Source organism: Branchiostoma lanceolatum, chromosome 4, assembly GCF_035083965.1.
Source record: "Branchiostoma lanceolatum isolate klBraLanc5 chromosome 4, klBraLanc5.hap2, whole genome shotgun sequence".
Classification (NCBI taxonomy): Eukaryota; Metazoa; Chordata; class Leptocardii; order Amphioxiformes; family Branchiostomatidae; genus Branchiostoma; species Branchiostoma lanceolatum.
Genome location: NC_089725.1, coordinates 27,641,128 through 27,658,673, shown reverse-complemented (window position 1 = coordinate 27,658,673; position 17,546 = coordinate 27,641,128). Strand labels below are relative to the sequence as shown.

General features: G+C 42.3%; 4 protein-coding genes across 8 annotated transcripts in view; 1 reads left to right on the top strand and 3 right to left on the bottom strand.

Moving 5' to 3' along the window:
- Positions 1-2,960, bottom strand: part of LOC136433807 (papilin-like) — a 36,032-nt gene extending 33,072 nt beyond the window's left edge. For all 4 annotated transcript variants that reach the window (XM_066426335.1, XM_066426336.1, XM_066426337.1 and 1 more), the window contains exons 1-2: positions 2,753-2,960; positions 1,468-1,528 (exon numbers count right to left, since the gene is read on the bottom strand). In XM_066426335.1, coding sequence (XP_066282432.1) covers positions 1,468-1,528; positions 2,753-2,757 — 66 coding nt within the window. In that variant the 5' untranslated portion in view covers positions 2,758-2,960. The remainder of the gene's footprint in view (positions 1-1,467; positions 1,529-2,752) is intronic.
- Positions 2,961-3,401: 441 nt separating this feature from the next.
- Positions 3,402-5,905, bottom strand: LOC136433806 (disks large-associated protein 1-like). The gene is made up of 5 exons (XM_066426334.1): positions 5,551-5,905; positions 5,106-5,250; positions 4,455-4,555; positions 4,043-4,117; positions 3,402-3,808 (listed from the first exon to the last, which is right to left on the bottom strand). Exons 1-5 carry the CDS (start codon positions 5,761-5,763, stop codon positions 3,746-3,748), a joined length of 597 nt encoding a protein of 198 aa, XP_066282431.1. The 5' UTR covers positions 5,764-5,905; the 3' UTR covers positions 3,402-3,745.
- Positions 5,906-6,525: 620 nt separating this feature from the next.
- Positions 6,526-10,750, top strand: LOC136433805 (dehydrogenase/reductase SDR family member 7-like). 2 transcript variants are annotated; one of them, XM_066426333.1, is made up of 8 exons: positions 6,526-7,000; positions 7,274-7,393; positions 7,751-7,900; positions 8,385-8,491; positions 8,627-8,866; positions 9,167-9,286; positions 9,676-9,857; positions 10,104-10,750. In XM_066426333.1, the coding sequence occupies exons 2-8, from the start codon at positions 7,276-7,278 to the stop codon at positions 10,165-10,167; spliced, it is 981 nt and encodes a 326-aa protein (XP_066282430.1). In that variant the 5' UTR covers positions 6,526-7,000; positions 7,274-7,275; the 3' UTR covers positions 10,168-10,750. The 2 variants fall into 2 exon arrangements, with proteins under 2 accessions (XP_066282430.1, XP_066282429.1); XM_066426332.1 differs by having other exon boundaries at positions 7,266-7,393.
- LOC136433800 (pecanex-like protein 4) overlaps positions 10,742-17,546 on the bottom strand; it is a 29,981-nt gene continuing 23,176 nt past the window's right edge. Inside the window, exon 10 of the mRNA XM_066426320.1 lies at positions 10,742-12,772. Within this exon, the coding sequence (XP_066282417.1) occupies positions 12,521-12,772 (252 nt within the window). The 3' untranslated portion in view covers positions 10,742-12,520. The remainder of the gene's footprint in view (positions 12,773-17,546) is intronic.

The following is a 17,546-nucleotide window of genomic DNA, read 5'->3' as shown; positions in this document are numbered from 1 at the left end:
GCGATGGTTTTGCAACTTGACCTCTTCAGGCTCTTGCCACAAACTGATAACACCGCGAATATGTTTTCTAATACCACTGTTCTACTGTTAACAACTAACTTTTACAGAACGCCAAAAACATCATTTTCCCTCCTGCCATCAAAAAAACCCGCAAAAGTAAATGGGAACATCGGACACTTGTCTCCCTTGCGCTAGCCTGGTCTAGCGCATGCTAAGTAGTTAAACAGATGCTCACTACAAAATGTGATGTTATCAAAATTCCTTTTTCCCCATAGCTGCAACCACAAAACTACTGCTGGAAGAACTTCTCAGGTAATAAACAATAATAAAAGGGTAATTCATCAATCAAGCAGAACTACTTTGGACATATAACGTTATATGTGTAAAGGAAATAGAAGAAACCAAAAACATCTTGCTCAAATTAGTGGCTATGCTAGTACACATGTATGTCATTGATCTATTGCCCTACTTGAAGGCTAGTTTGTGACATATCTAATTGTCTGGAAGGACCTGATAAAGAAAGGAATCTACTAGAGTGCACCTTGCAGAAATGTATACTAGTAATCCAATGTAATGAAGTAGATCACAAGAGGACATGTGGCTTTACATAAATAGACTGAAATGTTCTAAGTTAGTATATGTTGCTTATCTATAGCCTCTTGATCTAGATTAAAAAAACAATCTCATGTCCTGAATTGAAACTGAGATTTGACCCTTTGACATTCATTTCAGGAACAGGGCATGTTTCAAATCAAGTGGATTTTCAGGATTTGGTCCAGGGATAAAGCTCTATGACAACTCTTCAATAAGTTCAATTACTGTACATTCAAAAATATTCGAAAACCCAAATCACAGCATGCATACAATTGTCCAGAATGCAACAAACCACTGAGCAACAAACCACATGACAGAAGGATTCTAAAGTGTAACTTGTAGCAAGGAGGTATATATAACCTCCTTGCTTGTAGAAAAATAAATTTCTTAAGTTTTCTGGGAAACATTTCGTGGTGTTCCCCTTGGAGATGTAGCTGTGTGATCTGTGGGAAGTTGCTCAGGAAGCAGACCAGTCTGCTGGTGGGTGGAGATTATCAGGAGGAAGGTAGAGAGGAAACTTTGACACATGTACACTCAGCAGGACAATTGGCAGGGACGTGGCTGCAAGGGGCAACTAGAGTTTCTGAGCAGTCAGAGCTGACTTCTAACCTAAAGCTAATCTCAAAGCAGATGAAGCATTGGAGGCTTTCTTGTCACCGTGTTCTGCTGTGCAGTAGGCGAACCACAAGAAAGCGTGCACCACAAAATAGCGCCCACTGCTTCATCTGTTGGAAACCCACTTTACACTACCAAATTTGCAGGCAACATAGCCAGTTGTGAAATCTCCCACAAGAATTGAATGAGAAAAAAAGGTGTAAAATGACAGAACATATATGGAAAACAGTCATACCTATCAAACACTGGTCTACTTACCGGTGTAGTCCTGCTGCAACTTGCCAGCAACAAAATAGCAGCGGCCACGGTGACCACAGTCCTATGGGAGAAAACATATCAAGTCTAACATCAAGTCCACCATTTTTTCGCAGCCTTGAATCCAAACCTATTATAGCTCCCGAGTCTCCTCTCCTCTATTTGCAGAGAGGAGACTCAGGAGCTATAATAGGTTTGGATTCCAGGCTAATTTTTTCGTGTTTCATAATGTGTTTTATGCTTTCCAGGCAATTCTATCGAGTCACTGTTACTAGTACCTGGCAGATGATAAGATTATGAATCATGTGCAAACACAAGGTAACAAGCACAACACCTCTTGTTCTTTTCTCAAGCTCTTTTACATAAGCTCCAGAAATAGCAAAAGTTGCACTTTAAATCATCAATCACGGTGATATACATGTATTACCAACATTTTCCCACACGCACAGAACAATGTCGTCAATAAACAACCTTCTAATGAGTTTCACAGACCTTATGAATGACAAAAGTTTCAGAACAAGCGTGCAAATTCCTTTTGATTACAGAACAAGCTGGGGAAAGAAAATGGGCTAATTACACCGGCATTGTAAGCAAAAACAGAAGTTCAGCTGAGTTTGTGGTTTCTCGTTCTCCTGAGGGGGTAAAATCCACCGACACAAAATACGCCGGGAATGTGGTCTCCATTTTCTTGAAAAAGAACCGAACAGACCGCTAACAAAACCCACAGGAAAGGGAAAACCAAGTGCTTTAGGGGGGAACAAGCTCGGGCCGTATTTGTGCGGGTCGTATGAAAACAGCAGATCGGATCAATAAACATAATTTGTTTCTGATACCCCGGCACTACTTTTGCTCGTTCCACATAGAATAAGGCTGTTCCTGACCTTGACATGTGTGCAGAGAACATCATTTTCTTGACTTAAGGGATTATCAAATGGTATTGAAGTTGTGGCACATCTTCGCTTTTGCCACAGATGTCGCGTGTCGCTAAGTCATGACAGTTTTGCCACCGAGTGAGCAAGACAGTGGAATTGTGTTTCCTACTGGTATTGTACAGTACTACTGAGTGTTATTTCAAGCTTTGCCGGGATACACAAAAAGGTTTCTTAAAACGCAAAGTTATGTCTTGAATCGTAACCCACTCTAGACACACACGTGCAAAACTTCTTGACACTCCAGCCGACTGAACACCGTCCGTGCGTGGACCGCACGCCGCGATACGTGTTGGGTTCCCAAGTTTTCTTTTAGCGCTTTACATCGTTTTAAAACAGTTGTAGAATCTGAGACTCACCTCATTTTGATGCAAGGTTTCTCTCCTTCAGGTAGCTTTGGTCTGTACGTCTTCTGAAGTGCCGGTAAGGCTGTTTCAGTACACCGGGTCCGATCGTAATCCCAGGCTGGTCCCGCGCACACCGCTTTCTCGAATGGGCGAGGGTGAGAAATGACCTTTAACACCGGACCATTCCACTTGGAGGGGACGAATTTCCCACCGGCACCTATTTCTGAACATTATGGCCATATATTCATAAATCTGTATACTTGTCATAAATTTTGTTATGATATTTCATCATGAGGAAGTTATTAATTTGTGTCAGGTAGTTTAGTTGCAGAAATACTGCTACCCAACAAGTCTACATGTACAATGGCACAGTCTCAGGGCTCGTGCGGCGGGAGATTTAAATTCACATCAATGACCATCTGTTTACAACAATTTGCGGAAGTCGTGAACGGATTTTGATTACTTCAGGTTTATAAGTCCGACAACAAATAAACTTCATATTGTCTTTCATTACTTTTATATAACGTCTGTTGACTACACAGGTGCACTTTTGTATGTTTGATTTGATGCGATATCCAAAAGCTTACCAAGCAATGAACAAACCCGTTTTAGTAGGATATCATTCACACACAGACAAAGAAATAAGAACACACTAAAAAAATCATACAACATTAATTTTTATTCATTTCACATAGCTGTACAGCAATATTGGAACATGGAAGACTGTCTGGGAATACAGAATTACAAATGCAACGTACTACGAAGCCTTGGTGACACATATGGCAGACAGTGAGACTTGTGACAGCAATATGTCGTTCTTTGAAACGTATGTTTACATCCATCACTGCAGTAAAAAATACACATTCCTCGAAATTCACGCACGAACGAAGACTCCTCCAGGTATAACGTGATGTCTTTCTACTGCAGTAGAAAATGATTCAACATTGTAGAAGAAAATGTCGGCAGACACCATTGGCTAACTCCCCGGACAGGACTTAAGGATCCTTAAGCGGACTCCTGTTCAACCGACCTGTGAACCTCGTCGAAGAGACGGTCGATGTTCTTGACCTGAATATATGAGAAAATAAAACGTTTCAGAGATGGCACTGTCTCGGGAAGAAAAAAAAAGACGACAGTTCTATATTTTGTTTCATATACTCCGGTCGCTGGCTGCCACCCTTTGTAGCAACCACGGATTAGCATGCGAAAAGATTGAGCCAGCGGTTACTACGGAGGATGGCACTCAGGCTACATTGCGTTATATATCAATGTTCAAACTAATGTATTTGTAATCATGATTACCTGCTTCTCCACCAGGTCCCAGAACGCTGCCAGGTCGTTCATCGTTGGGCGGTACGGATTGTCGCCCCCTGGCGCCTGTAAGAAAAGTTGCAGTCTTACATCATTGCTTCAACAGAGACAAGATTAATTCAGTATTAAGCGACATTGGAGTTATGAAATTACATTGAGTGACATTGGCATTTTCACACAAATATAGAAATGGCCTTTCCCACATATCTACATGCTAGCGCATAACGGATAAGTTTACGAAAACTTCTGCAGGTTTTCAACATATCGGGGCCAGGTTCTTTTGCTGGAGAAATCGTATTGCCGCCCGTGGGGTAAAAAGTGACGCTAAGGGAGAGAGATGTTCATTTTCCTGGTTTCCTTTGTTGGACACATCAACACACATCTATTTCTGCCACAGACTCACCATGGCGACCCTGCACAGCTCCTCGAAGGTGGCCAGGGTGGACTTCTTGTTGGTGGTGAGGAGAATGGACTGGCCAATGGCGCTCCTCACGCGCTCAAGAACTAAAAAAAAAAAATAAGAGAAAAAACTTTTGCAGCTTCTTTAGAATGTGATAAGAAGGATATCTCTTCTAATCTCTTCATGCAGAATAATGATTTTCAATGATCGATCGCTAACCTCTACTGACCTAAAACATTGGTTTTAAAACTACTCTAATATCACATAGGTTCGGCTTCTTCCCGTCTCTTTGTGATGTTAAAGATATAGGTTGAGATGGGTTTGTATGGGGGTTTGTAATAAAATGTTGGCCCTAAATCGTCTTGAGAAACGGCAAGGAGAAGTTGGGGCTAAAGAGATACAGCACTCCAAACAGAGAATGAAGAAGGATACCATTACCTTCTCCTGATTTGTGCCTATTCATGACCAAGGAGTTGGCTGTCAAAAAAGGGGGCCTATCAGAGGAAGGATGACGATCTCTTCCGTCAACCTCTGCTTGGAGAGCATAAAGAGACGTATCTTTCGTGGGTATCAATCATGTTGGGCTTGACACTAATAGCGACTTCTTGCAGGTTTAGTGAGAAGTGCAAACTTCACTCTTCGTAGATGACATACCATCGGAGGACAGGTTCCAGCACTGGTACTTCTCAGCGTCATCACAGCGGTCGGTGAGGCGGGCTCGCTCCTCCTGCACCCGCTGTAGGTACGCCGCCGGGCCACAGAGCGGCGCAGCCACAAATGCAACAGGGGAGTCATCCACCTACGTACAGGTTTTGAAGTGAAAACTATCAAATGTCGTGCATGTTACATGAAATGTTATCGATCTCCACCTGATCGATCTCCAAGCGGATGGAAGAGGCGAACAGATAGAAATCGCTCAAGTACAAATACCTGGGAAAAACGCAGGTGTACACAAACGAGATAATTCTGTTTTGACATAATCTGTAAACGGCGACACAAGACGAAATTTTGTTTCTGATGAGTTCAAAATAAAGATTGTAAGGACTGCTACAACATTGAGCATCGTTTTACATCGTCAGTGCTGCCTACACTTGTGTACCTTGGCTATAATAGCGTCGCCAGTAGCCACATCATCAAGCTTGAGCGCCTCCTCTGCCCCATCATCATCCTTCTTCTTAGTGCCCTTATTCCCCTTCCTGTCTTCCTGCTCCTTCTGTGTGCACTTCCAGGACACATACAGGGCGCTCAGGGCCCCAACCGAAGCCAGCAGGACAAGCCCGAGGCCATGTTTGGTCAGACTCATGAAACCCATTTTCCTCAAATCGGACTCACGATAGCAGTTGTAACTCGGTGAACTGACTTTGCGTTTACCGTTGCCAGGCGCAAATACTACAGTTTGTGTTCGAGAACACGAAACGCAACAGTGTATTTTGGCTCTTGTTCGAAAGATTTGTTCTAACGTGTAGCGTTAACATTTTTAGCATGAAGTTCTAGAACACACTCACGTGATGGGGTTTTACTCTTCGATCGGTATCAAAGTCTTCAACCATGCACACGTATACGACAACAACAATCCCCCGGCCGAATATATTCACAGTTGCTATATCACGACGACAGTGAAGTCTTCCTGGAAAAGCGAAAGTGTGTGGATTATGACATACACATGTACCGGGTAATAAAACCAGTCAACCTCTAAACTACTGCCGTTTTGCTGGTTCTTCAACTTGAAGTTCAAGGGTTGATTTTTTGTGTTCCGCAGGTACAGTTCGATCAGAGGACATGTAGTCTTTTCCCTTGTCTGCGCATGTGTCAGAAATGGTTACCGACAGTCAGAGGCCCTGATATCCAAGTTTGGGGTGAGGAACCGCCAGAAAAGCCGTCCGGTCAGGAAACCTTGTTATTTTCCATCCAACATCTGCTTGGAACTCATGCACTTGCCTCTCGTATCACAGCAGCAGTCCTAGCGGCGATCAGGCTTATTGCAGTCTGGGCCTCCCGTATTGCGGGGACATGGAAGTTTGTAATACCAACCACCTGCAGTGTTGATAAACTTATGTGTTCCGATAACTTGTATCCACAGCCATGCGGTAAGAACAATTTCACTCATCCATTCAATTCAGTCACTACAACTTAAAGGGGGTAAATGATTGATTAACGATGGTAGTTTGTACCGTCCGGTTTTGGGTTGTACCAAAGCAATAATGTGGGGAGGTCGGTAGTCGGCGTGAAATGCCCACGGGACTCTGATAAGTCCAAATACAATAAAAGGTATCTAATTACAGCCCTACAACACAGACTAGCTTTATAGACCTTTCTGGTAGGAGCTTTTTCGTTGTTTCCTGTGCGAGAGGGCGTAAGCAAACTAAGGCAAGTTCCCCTGTGCTAAAATGAAGGTATGGCTCTATCTATGCCCTCTGGCCTTGGTATGTCCAAAAACCTGTTCAGCGTTCAGTCTTCGATCAGGTAGACTGGAGGCACCTTGGAAGACGTTTCTAACAGTCTGAGTGTGTAATTCTGAATTCAACTTCTTTGCAACATTGTGCCCACAGGTACGTTTATCTTGCATGGCTATGAAATATGTCTCAAACATTACTAAACTATGGATGCTGTAACGTTAAGTGGCCTTAAGTCTAAGCAAAAGTTCGAATGACTTAAAGACTACAAGGGTCTTGTCCTACCTGAGTTACTTAATGTACATTGAGTCATGGAGACTGAAAGGTGAACTAAGGAGCATAGTGACTTTGAGGTTGGTTTGGTGAAGGTCAGAGTAAACTGGTATTGTAACAGTGCCATCATGTGTCCTGTTTGTTCCAGTGCCCCAGCCATGCTTGAGTTGATCGTGTGTGGAGTCCTGCTGGTCCTGTTGGTACAGGTGGTCAGACTGCTCCTGTCTGATGGAGACCTCTCACTCATGTGGTGCGAGAGGTTCGGAAAGTCTCCAGGTAAGACACAGGTTTACAAGAATAATGCTTATTTAGTTCTTCTACATAGTGACTCAGTAATAGCCTGTACAAAAGCTTACAAGCCAAAGACGCCCTCGGAAACTCACAATGGATTATCCTTTGCATGTTATCTGTTCTCTGGTAAGCAATATACATTTGTCACCCAGTGTGAGGTCATGTCACCCACCCAGTGACAGACAGAATGGTGTTAAAACAGTATTTCCCATTGGGGTACAGCTAAATACATTGTACATTCACCTGGTCTGACCAAGGAGTTTAAAATAGGTTAACCTCCTTGGTCTGACATTATAAAGCATAACCAATATCTAACGTTATACCTGTGTTTGTGCCACTCAGACCACCTGGCAGGTAAGGTGGTGTGGATCACCGGAGCGTCCAGCGGGATAGGAGAGGCCCTGGCCGTGGAGCTCAGCAGGGCAGGGGTTAAACTGGTGCTGTCTGCCAGGAGAGAGGAGGAGCTCAGGAGAGTCAAGGAAACATGCCTCGGTGAATGTCTTAATCATGTTTGCCTTCATACTTGAGACAACCTCTAAGTTTCGTTTTGTAATGATGTAAATATGACAGCTTTCATGAGTATTATGTTTGTACAATGGTAATAACGTTACATGTATACAAACCAGCAAATTTAAATTGGCAACACAGTATGGCAAAGTATAGTCAAAGCTGCCCAAGAAGACCACTAGGGCCCAATAAAATTTTGTTTATGTGCACAGGTGGTCACTATAGACAGTATTCTTAATGCTTGTGTCCATGGGAAAAACTATCAGAGAACACCAAAAAATGATCATATTGGCCATGTGGTCACCGGTCCTTATAATCATATTCATGTATTTGTTTGATTGTACTTGCACAGGAAAAAAGCTTTGATACCAGTGGACAATAACCACTGGTTATCTCATCTGGGGAATATTTTTTTGGGCAAACATAGAATTATTCTACAGTGATCTGACAAGTATTGCGTTTGTTTCAGGGACAGGGAAAGTGTCTGGTGATGATGTGCTGGTTTTACCCCTGGACTCTGTTGCCTTTGACACCCATGCTGGTTGTGTGGAGCAGGTCCTTGCTCACTTTGGCAGAGTAAGGTCACTTTTCTTCTTTGCTAGAGTCAAATGCTACCTAGAGTCAATTGCTAGTTCTGCTTCGATCATGACCTTATGATCTGAGCCTGTCACATTTTGAGGGTGAAACTTTTTTTTGTATTTTTCAAACAAGATTGACGTCCTGGTGAACAACAGTGGCCGGAGTCAGCGGTCCGTGTTCTGGCAGACGAGCCTGGCTGGTGACAGGCACATCCTGGAGCTGAACGTTCTGGGCCAGGTGTCGCTGACGAAGGCTGTCCTTCCCCACATGATGGAGAGGGGGGAGGGGCAGATCGTGGTCACCAGCAGTCTGTCGGGGATCATCCCCACGCCTGTCGGGTCTGCCTACAGCGGGAGCAAGTTTGCTGTTCATGTAAGTACTAGGAGGGGAGTATCCGGTAAATTGTGAAATATTTGTGGTGCTGCGGCTGTGAAAAATTGCTGTCTTCCATTGCATTACTGCAGTGGTTTCAGAATATTCTGTAGGCAAGCAATAAGAATATTAGTGAAGAGTGAACTCACTGGGAGCTGGGCTAGGATGGAAACCAGCCTAGATCATCCGATTTAGCTTTAAACATTATTCAGTAGTGAGACTTAGAGGGCCTATTGACTTGTCATTAATTTCCTTCATGATGGTAACATTTTGGATGTGTATTTTTCACTTTTGTTCTAGGGCTTTTTTGGAGCACTGCGAGCTGAGTTACACTCGTACGATATCAACATACTCCTGGCCTGTCCTGGGCCAGTCATATCCAATGTTGGAAAGAATTCACTAGTAGGAGAACCAGACAAGGTAGGGCAAGTTGTTTCTACTCACGCAGCGCATTGACATGGTTATGTCTGATTTCTGCTCTAAGTTCTAAGCCATTTAGGTACAGCACTAGAGGAAATACTTAACAAATAGGTCCTCCAAGCCCTGGGTTCTTCACTGCAAGCATTGAAACAATGTCAAGACTTTGAACGTGTTCAGATAATGGCAAAGTTACAGATGATTCAATATTTCTGAAAAAAGAACTAATTTCTCTTTCCATGGTTAAATATTTGGCTTCGTGCATTTTTCAGACAAGTGGCATTTTCAATAAATTTAACAATATTACCCGGTAGGTCCCTCTACATTAATCAGTGTGAAATAAATGTGATTTAAAGGATCGAAGCTTTATGATAAATAGTGTTTTGTTACAGACTTCTACACTGGATCCTACAAAAGACCCCATGCGTGCCAATGACATGCCAACAGCCCGCTGTGCAAGACTACTGGCAGTCGGCATGGCCAACAGGCTTGATGAGATCTGGGTAGCGAGGCACCCATACCTGTTATATCCCTACCTCAAAAGCTATCTGCCAGTGCCAGCCCTGATGAGGAGGTATAAGTTTTTCTTCTACCTACAGTTGTAACATGAGGTTAGGTTCAGTTTGGACATCTGTAAAACTTTTGAGCAATTCAGAATTCCTCTTTGAATAAGTCAAATATATACATCATACTTGTAGATCATAAAAAGAATAGCAAAACACTGCCACATATCTGGATAAGAGATTTTGAAACATCAATCATTTCATTGATATTGTTATAATTTTGAGAAATGCTGACATATCTTCTATTTACAAATTAGGATGACCACAACTTTTGCCAAGCGCCGGATGAAGGCCATCATGGAGGGCAAGAAAATGCAGTAAATAAAACCCCAGTCCTTCAACTGCAACCAGTCCTGCTGTCTAACCCACTAATCAGTGCTGTCAAAAGGCTACCTGATGCAAGGGTCACATTTCTCTCTAAATCATTCCAAAAGCGAGACAGAATCACCCATACATGACTATATTGTAACCCATATACTAGTACCGATGATATTTTGTAGTTAGAATTGTAGGATAGATTAGCCTTGTAGTATTGTTGATTTGATGACAATACATTGTACCATGTATGATTGTTGAGCAATAAAGTTCATTCATTCATTCATATTCATTTTCAAATTGGGACCCGGCCGGGACGTTTACAGGAATGAAAAATAAAAGTGTAACGAGAAATGTACACAAATTGTGCTCGTGATAACTTTTTTAACGTTTTGCGTGTTTTGTTGTCTTTTATTCTATAGTTTTCGTTCCCACAAACTGCCCGGCTGGGCCCAAGTTTGAAATGTGACCCAAGCATTAGCAAGGAGAAGAATCAACGATACAGTCAAATTAACTGCTGCATCAATGTCGTCTGAACACTAACCATTGTGACAGTATAAAGAACAAAGTAAACCTTGAGTCAGCTTCACTTTGCATTGTATTTCACCATTATTCACAACCAGGTCTGACATTGCTGAGGTGGAATGTACGAGAAGTATCTCTCTCTACAAACACTGTCCAAACATGTAATATGATACTACAATGTATCATAAATATGTCCTGTGAAGTTTCTTTACAAAAATTCCCAACTTGGCAGTCTTGGACAGATTGTACTTTGCAGTGGTTCAAAAGCTCAATTTTGGTCCCATGTGCAACAGATACGTCAAAATATTGTCATTTATAGATAATTGGTAAGAAGGTTTTCAGGAAGTGATGGTCTAGTTTTGTCGTTTTGTAGGTTTTAATGTAAAAACGACAGTAGTATCAATACACTAACGATTCACCTCTCCAACAATAAAGTCTAAGACATATTTTTGACTTCCACCAAATTCTACATTGCAACAGCATACTTGTAAACATTAAAATCTACAGACTCCACTCCACAATACCTACTGCTAGTTAGCATCAAACCTTTTTACACTTTCGTTACATTGCATAAAACACACAGTGTTCTAAATTTCAGATACAAAAATATCTCACAAATATAACCACATATCTGTACAAAACATATTTCCTTCACCAGTTTTGACCTTTGCCTCAACCAGATAAAATCTCTGACTTAATTTTTTTTTTTTAAATGAGGTCACCAATACACAGTAACAGGTTACAACCATTACATATTAAAAAATACATTACCAGTATTACAAACACCAGTCAGTGTTCTTACAGCATCACACAGATATCTGGTGCATAGACTGTGTTATTATATAAAGAAGCCATCCCAAGTTGATGGCTGGAACCATCCCATTTTAACAATATAGTAGTTAAATATGTACAACATCACATCAGGCTCATTTTTCACCTTTGGTCAGAAACATAAATTTTGTACATTCAAACTTTGAGAGTGAGGTATATAAGTGAAAGCCTTGCCATTCAATTAATCTGTCCATCTATAAATCATGAAAACAACCCATCACACATTCAGGACCAGGCTTCCCACGACTTTGCCCCGACCATTCTCCAATCCAGGTTAATACTGGGTTGGGAGTAGCTTGGAGTCCTATTCTGGCTCCAGTTGTTTTGCTCCTCTGATTGCATCTACAAGCAGAATAGCACTTTCCCGAGTTTGATTTATCAAAAATTCATAGTTGGCTCAGGTGCATACAACTTTTAAAAGAAGGAAATTTCATCAACTGACAGCTCCCAATCACAGATGACCGTGCTCACCACTAGCTCTTAATTATGGTCTGAAGAAGGACTCTGACTCAGGAGGCCATGGTCGGCTGCATTGTGTGAATTGGGCTTAACATAAACAGCAGTGTTTGAGACAAATGTCTTCCACAGTGCTACGTATGGGAACCCTAGTGTGGAAGGTGTTGTATTGAGAAGCCGTCCCAGTTGGAAATATTCTGGTCTATAGTTAGACATGTACAACTTCATTTCAAAAACATGTTTAGCCTGGTACAAATCTAAATGTACAATCAAAATTGTAGAGTGAGGTACATGTATCTGTAGGTGCACAGGTGCCTGTAAATCATGAAAGCAACACTGCCTGTAAACCAGAGGTTTTAAAATCACACATTATTATATCAGTACTAGTACTAGTGTTTGAGAAGAATATTTCCCAGTGTTACAGTATGGGAACCCCTGCAGTGTAGGCTGTGAGGAGTAGACTGGATACAGTATTACAGTGTGACCCAATCCCCAAATGTTCGAAAGCCACAATAGTTGTGTTTGAGAAGAATTTTTTTCCACGGTGTTACAGTATGGGAACCCCTGTAGGCAGTGAGGAATAGACCGGATACCCGAGGGGCGGGTCTGCTGCCTGTACCGTCAGGTTCCTGAGGAGTATGGGGTGCGCCTGGATACTGTATCTCTCCTCGTCATCGTTGGTGAAGTACAGCAGCTCCAGTGAGAGCGACGCCCACTGACCGCGTACCGCCTCGCCGCTGAGCTGGCCGATGTGAGTCACCACCTCCTGCTGGGTCAGTACTCGCCCAGTGTAGGCACCCTGGAACGGTGGAAGATTAGAGGTTCAAAACATTGCTACTCACTCACACTTACATTGAAGACAGAAAGCACTTAGCTTCTAGCTCTTCTTTTAATGAATTTTTATTGGAATTGCAACAGACAGACTCACCACAGGTTCATAGCGATGAGAAGCATGAGCCAGCCCCCCATACTGGAGCCCACAATGATCTGTTTGCCTGTGGTGAGTCTGTCCACAATACACGTGGGACACAGGCAGCTATTGCTGATGTGACCAACACACATAATATAGCCGTTTTTTACACTTGGTTGGAGTGGGGAAAGTTGTGTTAAGTGCCATTTTCCCCAGGGCACAAGGTCGGTGGCATCAGGAGATTCGAACCTAGGACCGTTGGGTTTTGGGCCAAAAACCCTGCCGTTACGCCACACGACCCCACAACAAAAAAGCTCTTTTTGACTGATGATTATGTCCATCAAGTTGATACAGAAGTCACAACACTCCATTCTGTGTCTTGCATAATATATTGATTAGTGTGTACAGTCGTATGACTTGCGACTGCTCGTGGAGAAGTTGTTTACGTAGTTCACGAGAAGAAACATGGCTGCCAAAGTCTCGGGCATCTCGCGGAGCCTTTCTCGCGAGACCCAGCGTCACCGGTGGGAAATGGGGAGGGGGAGGGGGGCTGTCGTTCCGGTCTGTAGACTCTCTGTGTGGACGTTGGAGCACAAACTCAGGGGCAGGCAGGGAAGGGTGCGCGGTCCCAGGCTGGTGAAGAAAACTCGCTGCAGGACGTCGCCAAGGATTATGGACAGTGTAGAGACTCAGGGTCGGGTGGAGCCTCTTGCTTAGAACTGCGAATCCAGGTGGGCAACGTTACTGGCGGCCCATGCACGCTGCTGTACTTGCACACCGCGGCCCTGCTGTCTGAGTGCACGTCGGGCCCAACGGGGACGGCAACACGCAAGTTTCTTGGCGGATATGTGTGCCTCGGTAGTTGGGGAGCACCGCACGGTAGGTTGAAATGCTTCGTGAAGACTCGAGAGGGGAACATTTTCGACGGAACATTGAGCGGGACATGGGAGGCGAGCCCAGTCGTAGGGACGGCGGATGTCGCTATTAATGAAGGCGGCATGAGCGGAGGTCAAAGGTCGCTTCCTCAGCGTAATTCCCTACGATTGGTCGACAGACCAATCCTACTATGACTTAGGGCGATAGGAGGTACCGGTAGGTGCACAACATTCTGTCGAATCCTACCCATCCACTGAATATCATGCAGAACCATCTACAACTTGTCGAGTTATGTTGACGGTCTACATAAAAACACACATACATACACAGTCCGCTGCAGTACCTACGGAAAACGCCAGGTGAACCATTTTCGAACTTGACCTTCGTTCCCACAACCATTACTCGCCTACCAAAAATCATGAAGATTCATCAAAGTTTTCTAGTCTGAGTTATGCTCCTGACATACATACACACCCAGCCCAGATACAGCTGGCGTAACCGAAAATATTATTTAACCTTCTCGGTGAAGGTAAAAATACCAAAACTAATGATTAGCCCCACTCGATTGTAAGACTTTGTCGAAGATTATGCTAGCCCTTATTACAATTTTTTTTATACCTCCATTTTGGATTCGGTTTGATAGTTGTGGCCTTACATTGCACTGTCTACAATTGTCGTGCAATAAAGTTCATATTTGCCAAATATAATATTATTGTAAGTTATATTCCAGAACTTTTGGAAATTTTTCTCGTTATCCTGTAGGATTTTGTGATGTTAGATAACTTCCTCCTGTTGATTTGAATACTAGTTGGACCGGCTGCCTGTTACATTTACCTGCAAGCGTTAGTTAGAGTGTTATAATTGTTCTCAACAAATCATTAAATTTTGCAACCACTAAGCTGACCAGTGGGACTGGTTCTCTGTCGACAACAGCCTCTTGTTACAAAAAGGACGACGGAGACAGCAGATGCGAAAACTATGTCTGAGGTAGGATTTCACTTTACAAATTGTTAATTGGGTATATACGAACTGGGACATATGGAAAGGGGCTAATGTTAGGAATGGAGACACAGAACTATATAAGGAAGGGCGGCGCTCTAGACGAGATGGTTGCAGGCCTAAATTCAACTCCCCCTGAGAAATAACTAAGAAATTGCCTGTAACACCATTGTCTGTCAGTACAGACCGATTTGAATCTGTAAGAACGCGCTTCATCTGTTCGTGCAGGACATTTGCTTACTGCGACCTGTGAAGTTTATCTTCGAGTTTGCTAAAAGTCAAATTTCAATAAGCCCAAGTATTGTTCATGTATTTTTGCCCTGTTAAAGAATGATAGAAATGGACGATACTAGACTTATGTTTCATATTGACAGAAAAGCCTGTTCAACATACTTTACCGCTGTTTGGGGCTTAATGTACAGTGTACTGTTACAGTATCCCCTTCCATTTCTGTATTTCTCTTACTACTAAATGATGGGTCAATAGAAGCAAGGGGTTGATTTAAAAATCTGCTTTGATTAGTCAAACTTTCATTGCTTCGTCAACGGCTGTTTTCCCCTGCAAACACTTTTGAGTTTATGTCCTGAATTTATCAAATTATAGATGCAAAATAGGTCAACGACCTTCCCAGCATAGCTTGGGGAAATGAATGAGCAGACAATACGCCCAGCCCAACTCGTGTAATTACTCCCACCACTCAAAACCAACTTAAGTCAGGCGACCAGGTAAAATCTTCAGTGGTAGTCCGCTATGCAGAGAAGGTCAATGACCTTCCCTGCATAGCGGATACCCTTGGCATACTATTCACTCTATTTGGCCGATTTCGACTATTTTCCCAGCGATCAGCGGAGCCTGGTAGAGGCTAAACCTGTTGTACATGTAGTCTTCACCGTGTTCCTGCGTTCCTGAATTGCACCAATTTTGCATAATAGGCCTTGTGTGGCCAATCGGACAATTCCCTTGCTGATTTATGGCAAATGATTTACTGATTTTGACCAATCAACGCAATAGAATGAGAGTTGTGGACACTTTAACTATAACTGTTATGAATACAAGTCATGTGCGTTCAAGTGGAAACTGGAATTTTACTGAGCAGGGAAAATTTACCAAGTGGAATAAAGACTGAGCGTTGTTATGCAAAACGCTGAAAACACTTGTCACCAAAATCTCCTTTACGTTTTCGACAGACATTTACTAAGCACATTTTACGCAGCAACAAAAATGTATAATCCATACAACCATCATTGATGCAATGCATGTGATTGGGTGAAGACAGTAATGTAGACAAATCAGCAGAGAGCAATGCTAACATAAGTCAATCAAAAATCTATATTGTCCTTTGGGGAAATGAATGAGCAGACAATATGCCCAGTCCACCACTTAAGTCAGGCGACCAGGTAAAACCTTCAGTGGAACAGGTTATCGACGACAACAGCTGACATCTTCAACACCTTTTGGCACCAAATTGATGACTGAGATAACTATGTTTAAGGTAGGATTTAGCTTTTCACAATGCTGATTGGGCACAGGCACTGAACAACTTTAGGTATTGAGACAAACCAATACATATCCCGGCGCTCTAGACTAGATTCTTCCACTTGAAAGGCATCATCAGTATTGATCGGTTTGACCATGTAAAAGAACGATCTAAATCCATTTTATTGATAATATGGAGAACACTTTAGTTTTAAGTTTATCGTGGCGTAATGAAGTCTATCTTGTCAAATGACAGAATTTAATAAGCCCTTAAGAAAGATATTGTAGACTAGACTTAGGTTTCTTTGTTTGGGATTAGCTAGTCTATGATAGCTCAAATAAGATAATCTTTTATTTTTGTTCAGAAAAATCAGAGAGGAACAGTGGGAAAAAGCATGGCCATTCGTCACATCGTGGGGATTGCTGTGATCCTGGCAGTCGTTTTCGCCGCTCAAGGAGAGGCTAAAGGTGAGTCGATCTTCACTAAAGATACTTTATCTGTATCATCTTTACTCAGACACTGCTGGAGAAAGACTCAGTGGACAGATTATTCTATCCTCTATGGCTGCATTTTCCCTATGGGTGCCCTTTTTTGGGGGGTATTGGCCATGGGGTTTGGAACTGTACAACTGACTTGTACAAATTGAAAAGAGAATGCGATTAATTATTTACTATGTACCAACAAAGTCTGTGTTTATGTTCATTTCAAAAAGCTGGGTGTGATTGGACAAGGGATACCATAAAGTCCTTAAAGTTCCCATTGCCATTAATAAATTTGCATGATTAAAAGGTATACGAAAGTAAACTCGAACAAAATGTGTCCATCAAGTTTAACATTCCTTAACAAATCAGTGTTACTCCTTCAAAACATTCTAAACTATCTCTAACAAATGAGACTTGGCTGAATGGGCGCATGGCTAGGAGATACATTAAGTTAACCCTTGTAAGGTCTGCTGCAACATCACCATTGTTATTCCATTTTCAGACGCAGACAAGGTGGATCTATATACAAGGGTAGGATGTTTCTTTCAGTAGACCTACGAACACTCCTCTTTATCAATTAAAGTAACATTCATCATGATTACGATGTGTATATTAGACATGAGTATTTTATCTTTTATGATTGATGCCTAAATACTTAAAGTTCTTATATCAAGTACATTAACTACACAGATCGTCTGAGTATAGCTTTATTCATTTATATTTGGACAGAGTGATTAGGTCTTTTTCCAGGCGAGACATATTGTATTTACCTAATTTTTGCAGCAGAAAATGATAGCTTAAGTTGGCGCTCGAGTAACACAAACTTTTC

Bases quoted from the DNA above. Each gene is read 5' to 3' on its own strand.
- LOC136433806 (XM_066426334.1), bottom strand. From the start codon at position 5,763: ATGGGTTTCATGAGTCTGACCAAACATGGCCTCGGGCTTGTCCTGCTG. The intron at 4,118-4,454 runs GTGAGTCTGTGG...CTTTTCTTACAG, and splicing joins AGCTGTGCAGGGTCGCCATG to GCGCCAGGGGGCGACAATCC. The intron at 3,809-4,042 runs GTAATCATGATT...TCATATATTCAG, and splicing joins GGGACCTGGTGGAGAAGCAG to GTCAAGAACATCGACCGTCT.
- LOC136433805 (XM_066426333.1), top strand. From the start codon at position 7,276: ATGCTTGAGTTGATCGTGTGTGGAGTCCTGCTGGTCCTGTTGGTACAG. The intron at 9,287-9,675 runs GTAGGGCAAGTT...GTTTTGTTACAG, and splicing joins TAGTAGGAGAACCAGACAAG to ACTTCTACACTGGATCCTAC. The intron at 9,858-10,103 runs GTATAAGTTTTT...TTTACAAATTAG, and splicing joins GTGCCAGCCCTGATGAGGAG to GATGACCACAACTTTTGCCA.